Source organism: Hyposmocoma kahamanoa, unplaced genomic scaffold (assembly GCF_003589595.1).
Source record: "Hyposmocoma kahamanoa isolate Upper Pololo Valley unplaced genomic scaffold, ASM358959v1 86, whole genome shotgun sequence".
In the NCBI taxonomy this organism is placed as follows: Eukaryota; Metazoa; Arthropoda; class Insecta; order Lepidoptera; family Cosmopterigidae; genus Hyposmocoma; species Hyposmocoma kahamanoa.
The window spans coordinates 18,443,421-18,462,405 of record NW_020654289.1 but is presented as its reverse complement, the minus strand read 5'-3'; the positions used below and the strand labels follow the sequence as shown (position 1 = coordinate 18,462,405).

The 18,985-nt window shown below is 36.8% G+C and overlaps 1 protein-coding gene across 3 annotated transcripts; it reads right to left on the bottom strand.

Annotated features, from left to right (window-relative positions):
- Positions 1-1,334: 1,334 nt before the first annotated feature.
- On the bottom strand, positions 1,335-18,254 carry LOC113234723 (tubulin polyglutamylase TTLL13-like). Of its 3 annotated transcripts, XM_026470181.1 has the most exons (19): positions 18,131-18,254; positions 17,363-17,543; positions 16,926-17,126; positions 16,424-16,516; positions 15,877-16,018; positions 13,807-13,922; positions 9,524-9,652; positions 9,116-9,269; positions 8,954-9,025; positions 8,699-8,865; positions 8,248-8,313; positions 7,785-7,880; positions 7,446-7,572; positions 7,009-7,272; positions 6,658-6,798; positions 6,353-6,451; positions 4,558-4,711; positions 3,197-3,300; positions 1,335-1,623 (listed from the first exon to the last, which is right to left on the bottom strand). In XM_026470181.1, the coding sequence occupies exons 1-17, from the start codon at positions 18,171-18,173 to the stop codon at positions 4,703-4,705; spliced, it is 2,100 nt and encodes a 699-aa protein (XP_026325966.1). In that variant the 5' UTR covers positions 18,174-18,254; the 3' UTR covers positions 1,335-1,623; positions 3,197-3,300; positions 4,558-4,702. The 3 variants fall into 3 exon arrangements, with proteins under 3 accessions (XP_026325966.1, XP_026325965.1, XP_026325968.1); XM_026470180.1 differs by lacking the exon at positions 4,558-4,711 and having other exon boundaries at positions 1,336-1,623; positions 3,185-3,300; XM_026470183.1 differs by lacking the exons at positions 4,558-4,711; positions 8,248-8,313 and having other exon boundaries at positions 1,337-1,623; positions 3,185-3,300.
- Between the last annotated feature and the right edge of the window lie 731 nt (positions 18,255-18,985).

The window sequence follows — 18,985 nt, the reverse complement described above, 5'->3', positions numbered from 1 at the left end:
CGCACACTGACGGTAATTATGCCGTGGTATCCTTACGCATATCGCAGCATCCTTAGACTTGCCGCAGTATATTTAAGTACGCCGTCCATCCTTAGGATTGCCGAAACATGCCATCTACTACTAACAGCCGTTCCTGCCCCCTCCTCTACACTGCAGTCACACTCGGCGTTTTGAAGCCTGCCAAAGTATGATGATGCCGAAGTATTCCGTTGGTTGCTGGCTCGGTATCCCTAAGCTATTTGTATTGTCATTGAAATGTCCCTTTCTATACCGTAATACCATTAGACAGTTCCATTGATGGTACAGAGGCAATTTCTTGTGCCGTCGTTCCATTACGTTGATAGTTCCATGGCAAATGTTGTTCTTTGTTGTCCATAGTATTTACAGCAAGCAATTAAATGATAGGGACCAGAAACAAAATGTAAAGAGTTTTTAAATTTATTTAACGAATTTAATTATAACAACTTATTTGAAAAAAAAATATCACCAAGTCAAATCAAATTAAATAAAATGAAAAGAAAGTTTTAAACCTCTAAACTCTCAACTACAACGCCATACAATTAGGGTATATTATTGGTCACATGAAAATCCCTTGCCATGCCGTCCCATCAGTGGGCGCCGGGCCTTAATGATTGTCTAGAAAATAATAAGGTGAAGATAATAACTAGTCCTATTGAAACAGAGTTCTCTTAGAATTTTGTCCATATAAAACAACCTTAAAATAGCTTTGTTCACCTTAATTTCAAATCTACGACTATATGATTGGTCAATTTAAATCTACTCCATTTGTGACGTGGATACAGTATTAGACTAGAATATTTAAGTTGACCAGTCGTGATTGGGCTTTAACAATCGGAAACTTTTATCCAAGGAAGTGACAAATCAAATTATAAAGGATATTATAATAGTACAATGATGTGCAATTTTTATGTGACCGTGATGATTCTCTCAGTTGAATAATAATAAAAAAGCAGGACTTTTATAAGTTGTATGTACAATTCACAATATGTTGTACAATTTAACTTCTGGTACAATTCAACTTCAACATGTTGTACAATTTAACTTGCAACATGTTGTACAATTCAAGACTATCTAGATTTAAGAAAAGAAGTTCGATGGAGCTACATTTTTGTTCAATTCCCGTGGAATTTGTACGAGTATTCTTTTCAGGAGTCCTGTTATATTCACGATCACAAATCGTTTCCATGTCGAAAAGAATAACGAGAGCAATGGAATTAGACGTAGCTATTTTGTAAGATTTTATAGCGTAACAGAAATAAATACGACCATTATATAATAAAAGGAAAATATATTCTCTCATGGTGTTACTTAATTTTCTATCCACCAGAATTTACCATATAACATTTTTTTTTGTAAAATTTAGTTTCCCAAAATGAGATGGTATACAAAAGAATATCAATAAAAAAAAGAAATCTATTTATAAACATTGTAATATGGGCCACTAATATAATAAAAATGGCGACTAACATCGATAATCGAACATGTTCGAAGTTACAACTACATTTGGGATAATATTTTCACACTAATGTAGAAGGCACAGCGTCCTGAACACATGACGGCACTACGTTACTCATAATTACAATGCTACCTGTTGTGGTGTACCTGTGAATAGAAACATATTATTATTGTAGTGAAGATAGTTAGATGCCCTCGTCATTTTGCGGAACTCTATCTTCTGGAGAGAGACGGTACATTTCACAATTTTCCCACGTTTGAGTTTAATATCGGGACTTAATCGTGTATAAATAAATTTTATTTACCTCGACGTTTCGGAAGTGTTGCAATGTCTATGGTCTCTAAGTGCATAAATAAATGATGCGGGTAGTTAAAAAAAACTCCACGGCTAGAAGATGTTGACACCCGCATTTAAAGTCCCGATATTAAATTAAAATAATTTAAGGTTATGTATAATTCCGCATTATAACCGAAAATTACTCGTTATGACAAAAAATACAATATTAATCCCACTTTCTATATTTCGATCAATTATTGAAATAGTTCTTTTCGTGATATCGAGCCATGAGGCCCAACAAGTCGTGCGCCTAGTGGCAAGCGACACGCCTACTTATAATAATTGCAGAGCTTTAAACTGAAAATATCTGAGGGGCCATTGCAGTCGTCACTCTGGGACAAAAACACGTCCCGTGTGCCTGTAGTTCCACCAGCGCAATTACCCTTCAAAACCGGAACACAGTAATGCTGACATTACTGCTTGGCGGCAGAACTCTTTCACAGTGAGCTCTCATCATTTCAGTTGAAAGACGTCCACTGCTGAATATAGGCTACCCTCAAAGCTTGTGCTGTATCCAGCGGATACCTGTAACCTTCACCAGCAGGGCATCGGTCCACCTTGTGGGTGGTCTACCCACGCTTTACCTTCCGCTACGCGGTCGCCACTCGAGGACTCTTTGTCCCATCGGTTACGTGTTCTGCGAGTAATGTGCCTCGTCCACTGTCTGTATACTGTATTTCATATAGTATTTTGGGCTATCTCGGTTACTCTAGTTCCTTGCTGATATCCTCCTGCCCTTTGGGCAACCTTGAGCCTTCTTATGAAGCCTATAGTGATTGACAGTGATGATGAGGACTCTTCTCCACATGAGCTCTACTGCTACTGAATTATAGGTTCAAGATTCATAATAGAGTTTCCGCTATGATAAATTTTGGCGTGAATGTGATTAAGGAATAAGTAACAAATCCTACGTTATGACGCAAACACACCGATCCAAAAAAATATGATAAATACTTAGAATAATAACGCATAGAATGATAGTTTCAAATCAAACGAACTGTCACAAGTGAGGCAAAAATCAAATTCATGTAGGCTAGTTTCAGTAGTAGGTTAATTTTGGGTTTTAGTGAATATTTATATAAAAATACAAGTTGAAACGCGTTACTTCCTTGTGGAATGTGATGTTAGTACCTATTTTATGTTTGTCTGACGTATTTTCACACTCATTTACCGCACATTTTGTCATTTTTAGATAAAATTCTTGATCTGTTCGCGGTGCAAGTTGACCTTGAGCACTGACGGCCCGCCCGCTCGTATATGCCCATTGCGAGCGCTTCAATTTGCCTCACTTAGCGTGTGCGGACTAGGTTTCTATGCGTTATTATTCTAAGGATAAATACCTAAAAAATAATACGTAAGAAAGGTACTGACGTAATCGTTTACCATGGTGTAGAAGCCGCGCGGTTGCAGCGAACGACGTCTACGCACCAAGTTTACCTGGTGCGGGTACATCACCATGTCTCGGCACTCAACGGCGACGCGAAGTTCTGGACATATTATATATTATTTTGAATTAACATCCTTAATTATTATTAGTCTATTTATTCAGCGTCATAGTCAGATATACACAATACTATTGGCACAGTTTTGGTGTTACCTCATTTTTGCATAATTATCGACATCGACAGTATCGATTATTCAATGACTGTTACAGTTTTGACCATTTTGACTGAGCTTTGATTGAAGGTAAGTTTTCTTGTTATCATAGTTTTTTACGGCTTATAATATTAGTCGCTAGATGCACTATTTATATACATGCGATTAGTATGTGTTTACTGGTTAATTAAAAATCAATAAGTCATTTACATTTATCTGAAACTTTGGTCCTGGGACAGAATAGGCAGGGCAGATTGAGCCCCATATCGGGGTAGAATGGGCTAGGGGTCAGTCCGTCCCATTCCGTATTCTTAATTATTTTATGAAAGCTGATCTTACGCAACTTATTCCCTACGATTGTTTTAGATGGTGTTTAATTACGTAAGAAAAATCAACAGGCAATGCTGCTCGACAGATAGAGCTTGCTGTGGATGCTGTCATAAAAAACAAAATGGGGTACAAAAAAGCCAGCGCTTCCTATTCCGTACCTAGAACTGCTTTACAAAGATATGTTAAGAAAAGACTTCAGATTAATCTGTTGGAAAAATTCACCTGGTTTTTACTGCCGACCAAGGATCAGAAGTTGTTTCAAAATACATTTATTTATAGAAATGCAAAGAAGTCTATTTGGAGTTACAATGAAAGAACTATGCTCGTTTGTATTTAAACTTGCTGCAAACATCCCTTTAATACAGAAACTCAAATGGCAGACGGTATTTATCGCAAGTAAAACACATTTTCACTTTTTTGATTTGGTTGCTCATTCTGCCCCACGGTACGGGGCAGAACGAGAATTTTCGCATTAAAAAAAAATCACCGAGATATTACTGTTTGTTCTTAATGTTTGTGCAATTATTATATTCCTAAAACAATAAATATATGATTCTATGACTTGATTTCTGATGTTTTCTTTTACAGAGCCCTTAATTTGATGTTAAACGTTAGGGGACTCATTCTGCCCTGGTTTCCCTTACACTCATCACATTTGAAATTCTGTGGCAGGTACAAACATTAAAACGCCACATTTAGATTCTTCATTAAACAATGCCCGGTTACAGTAGGGTAATGAACAACTCTGTGAACTTTGCCAATATCAGAAATGTTGACAAATTATTCTCAAGAATATCGGTAGTATAATGGGACCTTACCATCGTCCAACTGATGTTCAGTATGTTTGCGAGTATGCTCAACTTTGTGTGTCATCTTCTTTTTGGCAAACTGCACATATAATTTTTCCATTTGTTGCGCATGTTACTTCTTACATCTAATTTTACGTTTTATCTGCTTATGTCGTCACACTTTCTGTAGGCAAACACAACATTTTAAGTTGATGTAAGTTAATGGTTGATTAATTTTGATCAGTGTTTATAATGTTCAAAGAGCCAATTCACAGCGCAATTATTTGTTTTGGAATAAAAAATACAGACATTGTGTTGGCCTAAGAAAGAGCTAGGCACCAACGGATTCCATGAAATGGTCTGAGAACATTACAATTATTTAATATTTTTATTTCATAAACAGGTATATGTGGCGTGTTTCTTTTGTGTCCACATTTTATCAAAATATGTAATTAATAAGCCCCTTATTGACTTTATAAACACATATATGTGACGCCCAGCAGAGATCCATATTGGTTTCGTCTAATCATCACTATTCATAATATTTGTATTCATTACTTTTTATTCATAAAATTGTTATTTATAAGCATTTCGAATACCTGAGTAAGTCACGCTATACATAACACAGGCGGATATGAGTAACTCATAATGTAATTTATTATAATAATAAATTTATTCCTATAGGAATTTAAATATATACCTACTTACTGAAAGAAGGTACGTTTGACCTATTGTCATAAGTGTCACAATAGTTTGGACGACCTCCATAGTCGAGTGGCTTCCACACCGGTTTTCATGGTGTCGCCATCTCTGAGGTCCTGGGTTTAATTGGTCTCTTGTGGTACCGTCGTTGTTACCGATTTTCATAACACAAGTGCTTCAGTTACTTACTCCGAGACCGGAGCAACATATGTAATGTTGTCTAATATTTATTTAGTTTAAAGCATGGACCAATAACACAAGAGGACTGCTAATCACGATACAAGACAGCGTAGTCGTGTATATAGTACCTATTGGGTACCAGTGGCGGATTTGGCCCTAAGGCCCAGTAGGCCCGGGTCTAGGGCGACCAGATTTTAGGGGAGGCCAATTGTGACAAAAAATTACTCAAAGTATTATTAAATATTTATATATATTTACCTAAATATTCTAAAGGCTCACGCACATTATGGCGGGCCGCACCGCACCGCATCGTATAACAATCTTCCTAATTCACTGTCGTACATTTAATGTAGAAAATTTATATATCTATAATGTAATGTATAATCTAATCACTACATATTATCACTACAGCGTCTGTCTGTCTGTCTGATCGCGATAAACTCAAAAACTACTGAACTGACGGTTTTCACCATAGATATAGTGTTCACCATTAGACAGAGTGATTGAATTAGATGAAGTGTATAATTTATTTAGGTTTTGTGAAAGTTGGCCTGTATATAACCTTAAATAAATAATATAAAATAAATGTTGGAGATGTCGGAAAAAATCATGCCGGCTTAGCGCTTTACTGACGTGCACCCCGAACCTAACAGAGGTAAATCAAATCGATGTTCTAGAAAAATATTAAAAGTATTAAATTTCTGAATCGATTTCGATAAAAGTTGGCAGTAAAGTAAATTCATTATGTAGTCTACCAATATATGATGAGTGCTGAGAAAGGGGCGGCTGGTAGGTACTGACTACATGGCCTGAGGCCTAGGGCGGCCAAGACTGTAAATCCGCCACTGATTGATACACTTATACGGTATTGGTACTTTGCTTAACACAGTCAACACTTGTTGCTACTACTGTTTGTAAAAAGAAAATGACCATAGAACGTTACCTTTGGTGAGCTAGAAACAACTGCGAGGCGCCCGTAGACACCATATTTGCGTTCATCTTCTGGTCTAAGCGTTCCCATTTTTTTCATAACTAGGTAGATCTAAATGTACAAACAAATGCATTTGTTACCCGAGTTTCTGCTAATATTTCACGTTATATACTCGTTAAATTAAAATAAAATTTTGTGATGGGATCTATTATTGTAGTGTCTATGGTGCCCGTGTCTGTAGTATGATGCTGAATCCAACTGACTCGATAAACGCTGGTCGAGGCATTACGTTGCTGAACAAATTAGGAGAGAATTACCTGCTCGAGCATCCCGTAGCTGCGTATAAGAAAGTCCCTTTGAGCGAGTAAGTTGACCCGTTCCCGTTCTTCCTTCTCCACTATGGGATCTGGCTCGAAAGAGCACAGCACATAAGGTGGCTTTATTTCCTTTTCGGGTAGCTAAAAGCATTCGAAAATCATTCATAAACTTTGAGCCTCTACCTAAATTAATCCGCCATTGTTATGTAAATTGATCTAACTGGACCTGTATCCTATTATTGTGCTATGTTTAAATTAATCTTTCACTAGTCTATCTAATACTTTACTTTTCCTTGTTGCTCTTTAGAAATTGTGAAAATTGTTCGAATATAAAATAGAATCATGCCGTACCGATTGCAACGCTATTGAAGGTTTTGCCGTTAGCCTATTCCGTTCTCTGTCTTCCTTTTCTTTCTCTTTGCGTTTATCCCTTTCAACTTTGGCCTTGTTTGTCTTAAGTTTTTCTTTCTCATTTTTATCGACTGTCGCAGTTACAGTAGCGGATGTAACTGCTGTAGCTATTGTCTCTTCACTCGCCTTCTTTTCTTCTTTGGACACCTTGGGCCCCATAGTTTGGGACGGTTTTTTAAGCGCTTCTGCTTTGGCTTTCGTTTGCTGGAATGTAGCAGATATACATACTTAACGAAATTATGTTTATTCCACATAAATTGTTTAGACGTTCTGAATAAATTGTTGTCCATATCCCAAGTTGAATACCTTTACCTTTCATCAATCATTTTTAGTGGATATGGTGAACTTTGGATTAGATTCTAATCCAAACGACTTACTTGGAACTCTTCCCTTTGTAAACGCGTGCAGTCGCCGCGCGCACGTGATGAAGCTGTTGCTGTATACAACGAGCCTGAAGGCTGTTGGAACAGCGACGCATACTGTTCTCCAACTGGGTAAACACGTCTGGGAAATATATTACCAAGTTTAACTATACCGAACTATGTTCTTAATTTGAAGATACGGTTTTCGTTTTAGGGATCCATCTGTATTTCGTTTCGGGTCAGGCGTTGCTAAAAGGCTTTAAAGTCAAAAACTTTTGGGACAGTGGTTTTTAGGTATAAAAACATATCAGCAGTTTCTCGAAAAACTTTTCGAAGAATAATACTTTCATTTACCTAAAGTTTCCAAGGTGAGTTTCCTCCCACTGTATTTGCATCTGCCAAGGACTCTTCTCCGGCTCTTTTTCCTCTACAGGAGTATACTCTGCAAATCTGTAAACAATTAAATTAAATAATAACATTTCCGTGAAAGAACTTTACAGCTGCAAATTCCAGGGTCAAGAGTATGTCAAGCTTCAAACTCAAGATTTAAACACAACTCTATGCCGCTTGCGATAAGAACTGTCCAAGTTCAAAATGCCTTGTGCACGTGACATTTGGATCGCATTGGGATTATAAAATAGTTTAATACCTACTTAGTACAATGGAAAAGTCTTGGAAACCAACCATTAGTGTTAAAACATATACTACATAATACAACTGCAGCGGAAACAACGTCTTTTTTTTATCTAATAAATATCAGATATTTATAACATCTTCTGTCTACTAATAAAATTTGAAAGATATTAATGGACGATACCTGTCGCTGAGTAAAAGGCTGAAAGCCGTGGAAAGAGCCGGAGGAGATTTTGAGCCGAAGAATGTGCTGCGGGGAACAAAGAGTAGAGGAGAATATAGGATTTTGTGTAAACGCAGTAGGTACGAAACGTTTCAGAAAGCGATTTTTAAATAAGCCATAAATTATTGTAGTGTTATTAATTATTTTAATACCCCTCCGCTCTTTGCGGCCGCTTATTGACACCACCTATTTTCAAGACTAACTCTTTACACTTTCTTAAATTCTTGTTTGATTTATCTGAACGCAAGCCTTTCAAGTTAATTTATTCACAATTTTAATCAATGCATACCTCCTTTGAGTCAATTGTAATACATAAAAAAAATACTTACTTGAAAAACACACAACATTTAACATCAAACATAAATTCCCCAAAATAACCTTGAAAATGGTCTGAACTAAGTTATCAACTTACTTGTTAGTTTGCAGTAGTCTATCACGTATGCGCTTGCGATCTTCTTCTAGCACGCGTTTTTTATCGCATTGCCAAATGTTTAACATAGTGAAAGTGTCAGTTAGCAACGATTCTTTTACATCCCGGTCGAGCTGCGTGTCAGTGTGGAAACTTGGCGAATGGTTAACCTACGACGACAGGAATTATTTATCTTACAAACAATATAGAATACAGGAGTAGGTAGACCAAATGTAGCAAAAGGTAAAGAGTACTTACTTCTAAAATATAAGGATGAAGCTTATGGTCCAGAAGTATGTCGAATCCAAGTATTTCAAAGCAAGCATGCACCTGAAAGTGTCGTTCACAGCAATATGTAATTCCTCGCCATGTCAGATCTCGTAGCAAGGCAGTACAGTACAATATATGTAGCATAATTACCATATCATGCGATGGGAAACAAGCGTGATAGCTATGCTTGAGGATAGGCCACGCGGAGATAATGGTCTTGACGATGACCTGGTCGATGGAGTGCCACAGTCGGTCCAAATCGATGCCTTGCGACAGCAGGATCTTGTTCAGAGTCGATATCTTGCTGACGCCCCAAAACATAACAAACGATTTAAGACACCACGTATTTAAAATTTGTAATTTTTTTCAAGGCAATAAAAGAGTTATCTCTTCTCGTAGATTGGTCATACCTCCAAGCTAAGGAACCCGTCTTTAGTAGACAGGCATCGAAAGAAATATTGCTTCAACGGGAATGATTTTTACAACAACTTAATCAAAACTTTGATCACACACTCTGATCCGAATAAATAACGGAAATAAATGAAATAATGTTGTTACCGTTTGCTGCCAGCTTCAGAATCGTAGACATAAGTTCGGCTGTGTTTGTTGAGCGCGTAATTCGTTAGATGCATGAAAACGTTTGTGGTGTTGTTAACGTTCGGGTCAGCGTATCGACTCGTTGCGAATCTGAATGAAAGTGAACTCAGTGAGACTCATCTCTTTCTCTTCGTAACTAGATCAATTTTAATATTAGAGGTTAAAGTATGAAATTCCCCATTCATGGTCACTTTGAAATGAAATGAAGTATCTACTTACAGATCAAAAACTATTCAAATACAACTTTGAAAGCTTCTAAAAATGTTGGAGTTAAATCATTTCATTTAATTAATTTACATTCGCTTTAATATATTAAAATTAAATATAGAAACTGCTAAAAGTTTCGACGTGGCTGTAATGTAGCAAATACCCAACAGTGCGTTCGTTGATGGTTTGCTTGACTCCGCAGTGAAATTTGTAAACTGGCAAATGAGCCTCGTTAATGACCCAGGAGCTTTTAGTAAATAATGACGTGATGTGAATAATTGTTGAAGACGATCCTTCACAAACTACAGTGGAATTAGCCGCATGCTTAGATGTAACCCACAATAATGATCCCCAATTATACTGAATGGATAAAATAAATAAATAAATGGATGGGTACCAAATATTATGCACAAATTGTCTCAACTACAACGTGTGGTAAGATAAATTTACATAGGTATTAAAGAGTCTTAAATTTGATATTTGAGCTCAAAACATTATAAATGATTAAAAGAAAACAATTTAATTCCCATGAAGAAGTCGAAAATAACTTAACTTCCTGTTCGCTATTCTACCGCAAAGGAATACAATGAACTTTCAGCAAGATGGCAGAGGTATTATTGAATATATCAATATACATTTATTCAAAGTACGCACCCTTATAGGTATGAGCCCTATACCCTTGCTTGGTGTGCTTATGCTCTTCGGTGGCACAGTGATTCTATGGGCGCTTGATGAGGAGGTTCCAGATTCAATCCCTTATTTGAGCCAATTTATGAAAAAAACCTTTTTTAAGTTGGTCTTGGTCAGGGTATTGCCTTCAGAATTATCGTTAATCTGGTACTCAGAGTACAGGAAATTCCCTAGTTTGAGACCAGAAATTTGAAGTGATTATCTAGCATTTTTTCCCTAAATACTTCTCTTTTTGGCGTAGCTTTCAATAAAAAAGAATCTAATAGAGACACGGTAGAGATACGACAACGCTATAAGTTGTATAAGTAAATAAGATATTATTTCCACTACATCGGGAAGTATGCCTTACATTTTGAACAATTGTGAAATCTATAATCGACCTCGGCACTTATGACTTTAAAAAAATTAACATAGCTCTCTAATGATAAATAAAGGCTATATTGATAAATGGCAAAAAGTAAATTTTGACTGCAAATTATTAAACACCCATAGAGAACCCCACATGTCGATTTTCAGTAGAATTAGAGCAAAATATTATCAACCGCTAAAAAAGTTTGTAAGGCAGCCATATTGAAAAATGGCGAAAAATAAATTTAGACCGGAAGTTATTATTAAACACCCATAGAACCCATAGAGCCGCCCACATGCCGATTTTCAAGTGAATTAGAGCAAATTTTCATTTACCGCCAAAAAATACTTCTATGGCAGCCATATTGAAAAATGGCTATAAATTAATGTTGACCACAAATTATTATCAAGCACTCCTAGAGACTCTCACATGACCATTTTGGAAGGGATCAGAACAATTTTTTTCTACTGTCAACAAACGATTGTATGGCGGCCATATTTGAAAATGGCGAAAAATCAATTTCGATTTGGCACTTCTAAAGGCCTCCCATGCCAATTTTCAGCTGAAACAGAGCGAGTCTCTTTCGGCAGCTATTTTTAACGAAAAAAACACATATGGCAGCCATATTAAAAATGGCGAGAAAAAACTTTTGACTCCAAATTATGATTAAAGACTCCTAAAGACCTCCCGCATGCCAATTTTCTGCCGCATCGAAGCAAGTTTTTCTTCGGCCGCCATTTTGTATTCGCCATCTTGAATTTTTTGTTACACAGGCAGTTGACCACTATTACCCTCTGTGACATTCCTTCTAGTACCTCCTACCTATCTCGAATAGTTTCCGTGATAGAAGACTTCGAAATTTGTATGGCAGCCATCCTGTTTACTTGAATTTTGAACATTTTTTACTTTCTGCAGAAATTGACCAAGGTGTATCTCATAAAAGTGCACATAAATCCCCCATGTATTATAGTTTTTGCAGGCCGTTGATCGCTCGTTTACATTTTCCACATTCATGTCTTCGCATATTTGATTCTTTGCGTTGGAGCCTATCCGCGTATAACGGTATAAATATCTTTTTTCCACTATATCAGGAAGTATGCATTCTATTTTTCTAAGTGAATCAAGATTTGTAGCTTTATACAGGCTGTATATTTGAAAGTGAGACATATTCATACATGTCATAGTAACTCATGTTACAACTTAACATAGACTAAAATAAAATTAGGATATGTGATAGAACAAAAAAGAAATCAACAAAATGTGTTTTGAACTGTACGTACTGTAAACAGGAATAAACCGTTTCCCTTTACGCTTGATTTCGAGTGCAGTGGGAATACTACCAAACGAGCGCCGAGTGAGACAGCAACAATAACAATGATTTCACATTTACGTTTTAGCTTATGTTAATTATTTTTTACTTGAACTATCATCGAAATGTTTTACGTACTACTCGTAAAAAGATGTTTATGATTTAGTAACTATTTATCATTTAATAAGAATTGAGGTTTTTGGCGTAGTTAAAGATGTGAAATCAGATTATTTACAATGATTAATTTTTTTAGTTATTTACAGTTTATTTACACTTACGTGGTACGGAGCAAGTGTTCAAAATCTCCACCGTTTTCCACAATGCATAGTCTTGCACGGCATAGTAAATTTTGTTTTAAATTATACAACACAAACACATTTTGTCTCACAGTATAAAATGCTGAGATAATTTCCTCACGCAACACTTCGACACTGTTCACCTCCTCCGCGTAAACTCCGATTTTGGAACATTTCAATAACTTGCCTCACACTATCACCACTTATTGCGTAAAGTCGCGCCATCTCAGTCAATTCGACGTTAGAATAAATATCCATTTTGCGGCGATCAGGCGAGCGGAAGTACAAATAATTTACGTGTTTTCGTTAGATCAAGGTCGCGCGTGCACTGAGCAATTTCGCGTATGCGCTCGCGCCCTCGCGATACCCCCGACCTGTGTTTTTCGACAATGTTTTTCGCCGCCGTGTCGCCACCCGCCGCTGCGTTGGAGCAATAATAGTGATGTGCACAGATTTCGATAACGAATGTTGTTCTCAAGTAGTAGTCGATAAAAAAAATTAAAAGAATATTTTCTGTAAAATTTAAGTTCATTAGTTTATTATTTCTTTGGTTTCAGAATCAGGAATATAACGTACTCTATAAGTATGTCCCACTTTCAAATATACAGCCTGTATATATAATAATAATGGGTGCGTACTTTGAATAAATAAAAGTTATGTTGATAAACATTTTTTATTTCTCTCCTTGGAATTACAATTTCATACTTTAACCCTATTATTTTGAAAGACGAAGTCAGAAGTTAGGCGTTTAGCTTTGTAGTATAGGTACACACACCAAAAAGTCTAGGGATCCCTGTAGTTTTTTTTTAAATACTTAGTTGATTACCCCATTAAAGTTAAATAAAAATGTCTATACAAATTTATTAAATGTCCCAGTTTTGAAGGGACCGTGATCCTTACGAAATTACAGGCCATAGGACTTATCAACTTATGTGTCAGGGTGACGGGCGCAGTGGCAGTGCCCCTCAGATCTTTGCGCTTTAAAGCTCTGCTTGGCACTGCAAATGTTATTGACAAGTGTGCTCCATCATCTCCATCAGGCGCACGACTTGTTCCGTCCCGTCACTAGATATTATATATAAAGAATTATTTATTATTCGGTTTAGTCTACTCTACAGTGCCAATATATATTCGAATTATCATATATTTTTGTTAAAAATATGTCGACCAGAACGTCGGACCATTCATAAAAGTTTACATTTTTGTTTGAACTTATGAGCAATATTTGAAGTGAGATTTGTTAGTTTCATAACAATATATTCGTCTGTTTCCATCAAACTTGAATGACTCCGAAGAAGCTTGAACCTTAGAAATTATATAAGTATCGTATTTAAAGTAGTTACTGAAATAATTTGAAAATTAAACACAACAAAAATTAACGTTACGTATGTACCTGACTAATCCTTCATTGTAGACAAATATCCTTAAAGGATCACAAGATGTTATGAGTGTGTATACTCGTATGTCGAACTTGTACCCATCCACTAGGTACGGTTTCGATAAATATACCTAGAATAAATAAAGAAATAGACTAAATCACCGGCTTAAAAGAAAGACAGCACTTAATTAAGTGCTGTCAGCTGTCAGATTTCGAATGCATAAGTACCTATGCACTCGAAATCTGACCTTAAATATTTGATAGTTCGAAACCAAAATAAAGGACCATGATTATAAGTATATTATTATACCTTTAGTCAATGATCTTTGTATAGGTACTTCATTGACCTAGAATATATTAAGTACCTAATAAATTTTCAAAAAGGCTTCTGCTTCTGGTTTGACAGTGTTGGTTTCAGATTAATTGAGCAGCAAGTATGTAGAAACGAGTAGCTGTAACTGCTTTGGGGCTGTCACGTGCTATTTACATAGCGTAAGTAAATACCTAGTAAAATACCTACCCTAGTATATACTTAAATAGTAGCAGTAGAGCTCGTTGTGAAAGAGTTCGTCCAGTAGGGCTAGCACGACAGCGCGCGATTAACGCGATATCGACATAAAGCGCGGGATCTCTATCCGAGAAAGCATTATCTCGCGGTTTACGTCGCTTTCACGCAAGTCACGCCCTGTCGTGCTAGCCCTACTGGGGAGTCAATACTCCCATAATAAGTATCCAATAAGTAAGGTGGCAATCCACCTTACTTATTTCTGCCGCCAAGCAGTAATGTAAATGTGTAAATTTGTGTGTTCCGGTTTTAAAGGGTAAGGGGTGCAGGTGAAATTACAGGCACATGGGACTTGTCAACTTACGTCTCAGGTTGACGGGCGCAGTGGCAGTGCCCGTCAGATCTTTGCGATTTAAAGCTCTGAGTGGCAGTGCAAATATATATATGTACGATACCTTACTTTCTCAAACTCGTATCTTATTAAGAGTGACTATTCAGGAGATGGCAGAAATTTCCATTTATTTTAAATTTCTTATCAAGGGTGCCAATTTGGATGCATTACTTTAAGAATAGGTAAAAGCTAGTGTAAATATGAAGGAAATGCGATGTGAAATCAGCCTGCAAAATTTGTATATACAATCCATTTTTGCATTTCACTAACTTTGTGCTTTAAGATACGAGTTTGAGACAGTAAGGCGACATTATATAATCTCGGGCACGTAATTCGAGCCACCTTGTATTTTCAATATTAAATGCTCTTAGATTAACAATGCTTGATTGATCAAGAACTATTATGCAACCTTCCTTAAGTCCTTATTGAAAATTTGAATTAAGAAAACCGGAGAAACCTTTTTCTTTGATGCTATCTATATTTTTTATTCTAGCCCTTTAAGGATAAAAATGTGAGGTGGCTCGAAGTATGTGTCCGGGAGTGTATAAAATTGTTCGTCCCGCCACTTGATATTATAAAAAAAAGTTAAATACACATTTCTAGTTTCTTTGTCGTTAATTCGGTCCTTAATTAACGACAAAGAAACTAGATGTACAAATAGATGTATAAATCCACGAACTTTAGTGGTCGGTATTTTTTTAAAGTTACGGTTGATTAACTTGAAATATAATGTTCCCTTTTGTCTTTAACTCAAGAGATACCTGAAAATTTGTACGTTTCCTTAATGGAACGCAAATTTCAACTTTTCATCGTTCTGACCACAATATCAAAGTTTTTGCAGGGAAATAAAGTTATTTCACGTTTCTGTGATAGAACCACGATGAATAAAACGATGTTTGTAAACTCACAGAATTAACTAACATTTTAGAAAATGGTCGATCGTAGATCTTTTAGCTGGAGATAAGACCATATTATAAACTAGTAAATTACATGAATAGGTCATGTATCACCCCTAGCTCCGCCTCTAGGGAAAGTTCTGGCAATAAACGAAAATGGATACAAAATTACATAAATAGAAAAAGTATTTTTCTGTTTACCTAAATTGATTGACTGTAATTCATCAACATAAAATACTCGCAATTTTTAAATGATTGATTTACCCTATTTTGGGTCATGGCAGGTTACTTACTTGACAAATGAGTTTGTCAGTGGGCTTGATTTCCTTCAATGACTTGGTAAGGTAGATGCCGCGTCCCTGGCTGCCGCATTCCGGCTTTATTATAAACGTTTTGTTCTTGCGGGATTTTGCGTAGTTAAGTGCTTCGCCAAAACTAAGACATATTACAAAGGTGAGTACAAATTGTTTTCTGCTGTTTTTGTTATAAGATGACTAAAATATTCATTTTCTGTAAACGTAACGCCAGATCGCTGCAAGTAGATATCCATAATTTCGCCATAGATTTACAATTGGGAGTAGGAGTAACACTTACCTGTCTAGGTATAATATTTTATGTACTTGTGATTTTAGCAAATGAACAGAAATGTACCTATTAAGATGTAATTGTAAATGTCATTAAGTTGTAATTGTAAATAACTGTAACTACTACTAATTGTAACTGCCTACAACACGTATTAACGAAACCAGATACTTATTTTACGATGAACATTTTACGAGTCTATGCTAGAGTAATATCTAAAAAGTCAATTTCTTGCACGTCAAAGTTATGGTAACTCACTCTGCAGGTAGACACCAAGTTTTGGGGAAAAAATTGTATTCTTTTGGATATATTTTCTGCATTCTGTTCAAGTTCCGTGCCAGGAGATCCTTCCTGCGGACGGGAAAGTTTTAATTAATCGTCGCTGCACCGGCGGTGTGCAATGCAGTGAAGTGGGCCGCGGCACGCGACCTCGTTAATTATGCCGCAGTTGTCATAATAACAAGTTATTTACAGCTGTTTCGACTCCACGAACTTCGACCACTAAATTATGTCATATTTATTTCGTGGTTTCTTTAGAGCAGGATTCGGAAAATAAATTAGTTTTTCTTTTTGGGAACTGTGTTTTCAGGTACCTAATGATTGGCACATTTACGATATCACCCGTGCAATCACTCGCGGCGTTAAGGATTTTCCTACTAGTCCTTTTCTATTATTTCTTCAGGAACCGTTTAGCATCAATGTCATTAAGTATTAAATTTTCAGTTAAACGTTTAATCCAGAGAGCAGAAAGTGGTAGTACCTGCATATCTCAAGCATGCCAGGAAAATGATTAATCCGCTGAAATCGTTTCATCTCCTTGGCTCGTTCAACGGAGACACTCATGTCCGTCCAATAAAAGTTCCACGCGTCTTCTTCGGACACTTCTCGCATACCAAACGCACTGGCCACCTTGCGGATGGACTCGTAGCGACAATTTGTGAGGCATATTGATATTTGAGACCTGAATGACAAACATTATGGGGAAATAAACAATACAGATAGGCAAAAACTTTTGTTTCAACAAATTGGACTGACCAATTTTCCTCTAGTGCATTTATCGAGGACTCGAATTCGTTTTTTGACTTCACTCGCCGTCGACAGAAAAACTCACGCTTGCAACTAAGTCGTATCCATTGAGCACACACGGAAGCACAGCTCATCTAACCTTGAAAACATTTAAGAATCCACGTGACTTACCTCCTTCTTTTTTTCTTTTTGCGTGAAGTCTCGATAGGAATAATGGGGGCGGTGCGTGAGGTGGGTTGAGAAGTGTCGTCCTCTCCCAACATTTTACCTTCATAAGTTCGCAGCAGCATGACAGCTACGTTCTCTGATGTGTCTTTTTCCTCGTTTGCAATTTCCATAAGTTTGTCTCTTTCTGCTTTGCGGAAAACAGTTAATAGTATTTACTTTGTCTAGGAAATACGACCTTAATGGCAAGAACTTGAGTATGATTTCTAGTGCTTGAAATCATACTCAAGTCAGGATTTGAGCAGACTTGAGTATGATTTCAAGCACTGGAAATACGACCCTAATGGCATTGAATCATACTCAAGTCTTGACTTGAGCATTGAGTAGAGTTCTAGAATACGACCCTAAGACAACTATAAAGTTATGCAACATTGTCAATCAAAGTGATGAGAAGCAACAAAGAACAAGATTTCCTCGCAAATATTTCGTTACTTTGTTTCCAAATAAAGGAGTACTCACATTACACCAGGACAAGCCTATAGTAGGCATAATATACAACAGTATACATTTGTTAAGGTTGTGCTATATAGAGAGAACGGGTTTGCGCGGAAAACTTTGTCAAAAACTTTTCGATACGACACATTTATCAAAATTCGAGGAATATACATTTTGTGGTTATAATATTCAAATGATACCAGCATTTACCATAGTGAGGTACTGCTATTACTTCAAAGCGTAAGAAAATGATAGTAAAATCAATAGGTATGTAATCACCGTTATGTTTATCGCTTTTCTTTTTATTCGGCATTGTGTGCATGTGTATGGGGCTTGCTGACTCCTGTACCTCGTCATCGCGCAAGTAGTTGTCACGTAACTCCAACTATAAGCCACTTATTTTACAATTGTGCGTAGAAAAGGGGATATATGACTGCTCAAACAGATGTGATTAGCCTTACTTGTAGATATCGTGACAGGTTACAATACTGTGCACACGCTATACACCGGGCTCCTCATAAAATGTATCGTTCGCGTTTCGCTGTTTTCACGGTGTTGTCACGTTAACGTAAATTTGTCAACGTCCAACACACTGCTTGCTAAGGAATGCGTTAAGACATAGGGGCAAACTAAATGTCATCATCCAAACCAAGGAGAAGGTCTTTTTATCACAACAATAAATCTTAAAGGGGGTGACATAGGGGATGAAAGTTTGTATGGAGAACTAACTATTTCTGAAGTAAGTAGTAAAGTAGGCTACTCGAAGTACTTATTCTACGCAGACGAAGTCGCGGGCACCGGGCTAGTTAGAACTATTTCGAGATGTGCAACATTTTTTAAAAGCAGGCATTTGGTGGTCCGTTTCCATTAGCCGATACGATACCTACTACTGCAGACGTTATAGCGCATTATGCCAATCGAAGCCCAACATGTACATTATTTATCAAATGGAGCGCTTAGGCTGGCTGCATACAGTCGAAATTAGTTTCGAAATTCAGTTTCGGAATATCAAATCGAGATGCCGGATATGCATCACACACATACGTTTATTTCCATTTTTTTTATAAGACCAAGTGACGGGACGAACAAGTCGTGCGCCTAATGGTTACAGTGCCACTCAGTGCTTTAAATTTC

Bases quoted from the DNA above. Each gene is read 5' to 3' on its own strand.
- LOC113234723 (XM_026470180.1), bottom strand. From the start codon at position 18,173: ATGCACACAATGCCGAATAAAAAGAAAAGCGATAAACATAACG. The intron at 8,866-8,953 runs GTAAGTACTCTT...CTGTCGTCGTAG, and splicing joins TTCATCCTTATATTTTAGAA to GTTAACCATTCGCCAAGTTT. The intron at 8,314-8,698 runs GTAAGTTGATAA...TGTTCCCCGCAG, and splicing joins AGACTACTGCAAACTAACAA to CACATTCTTCGGCTCAAAAT.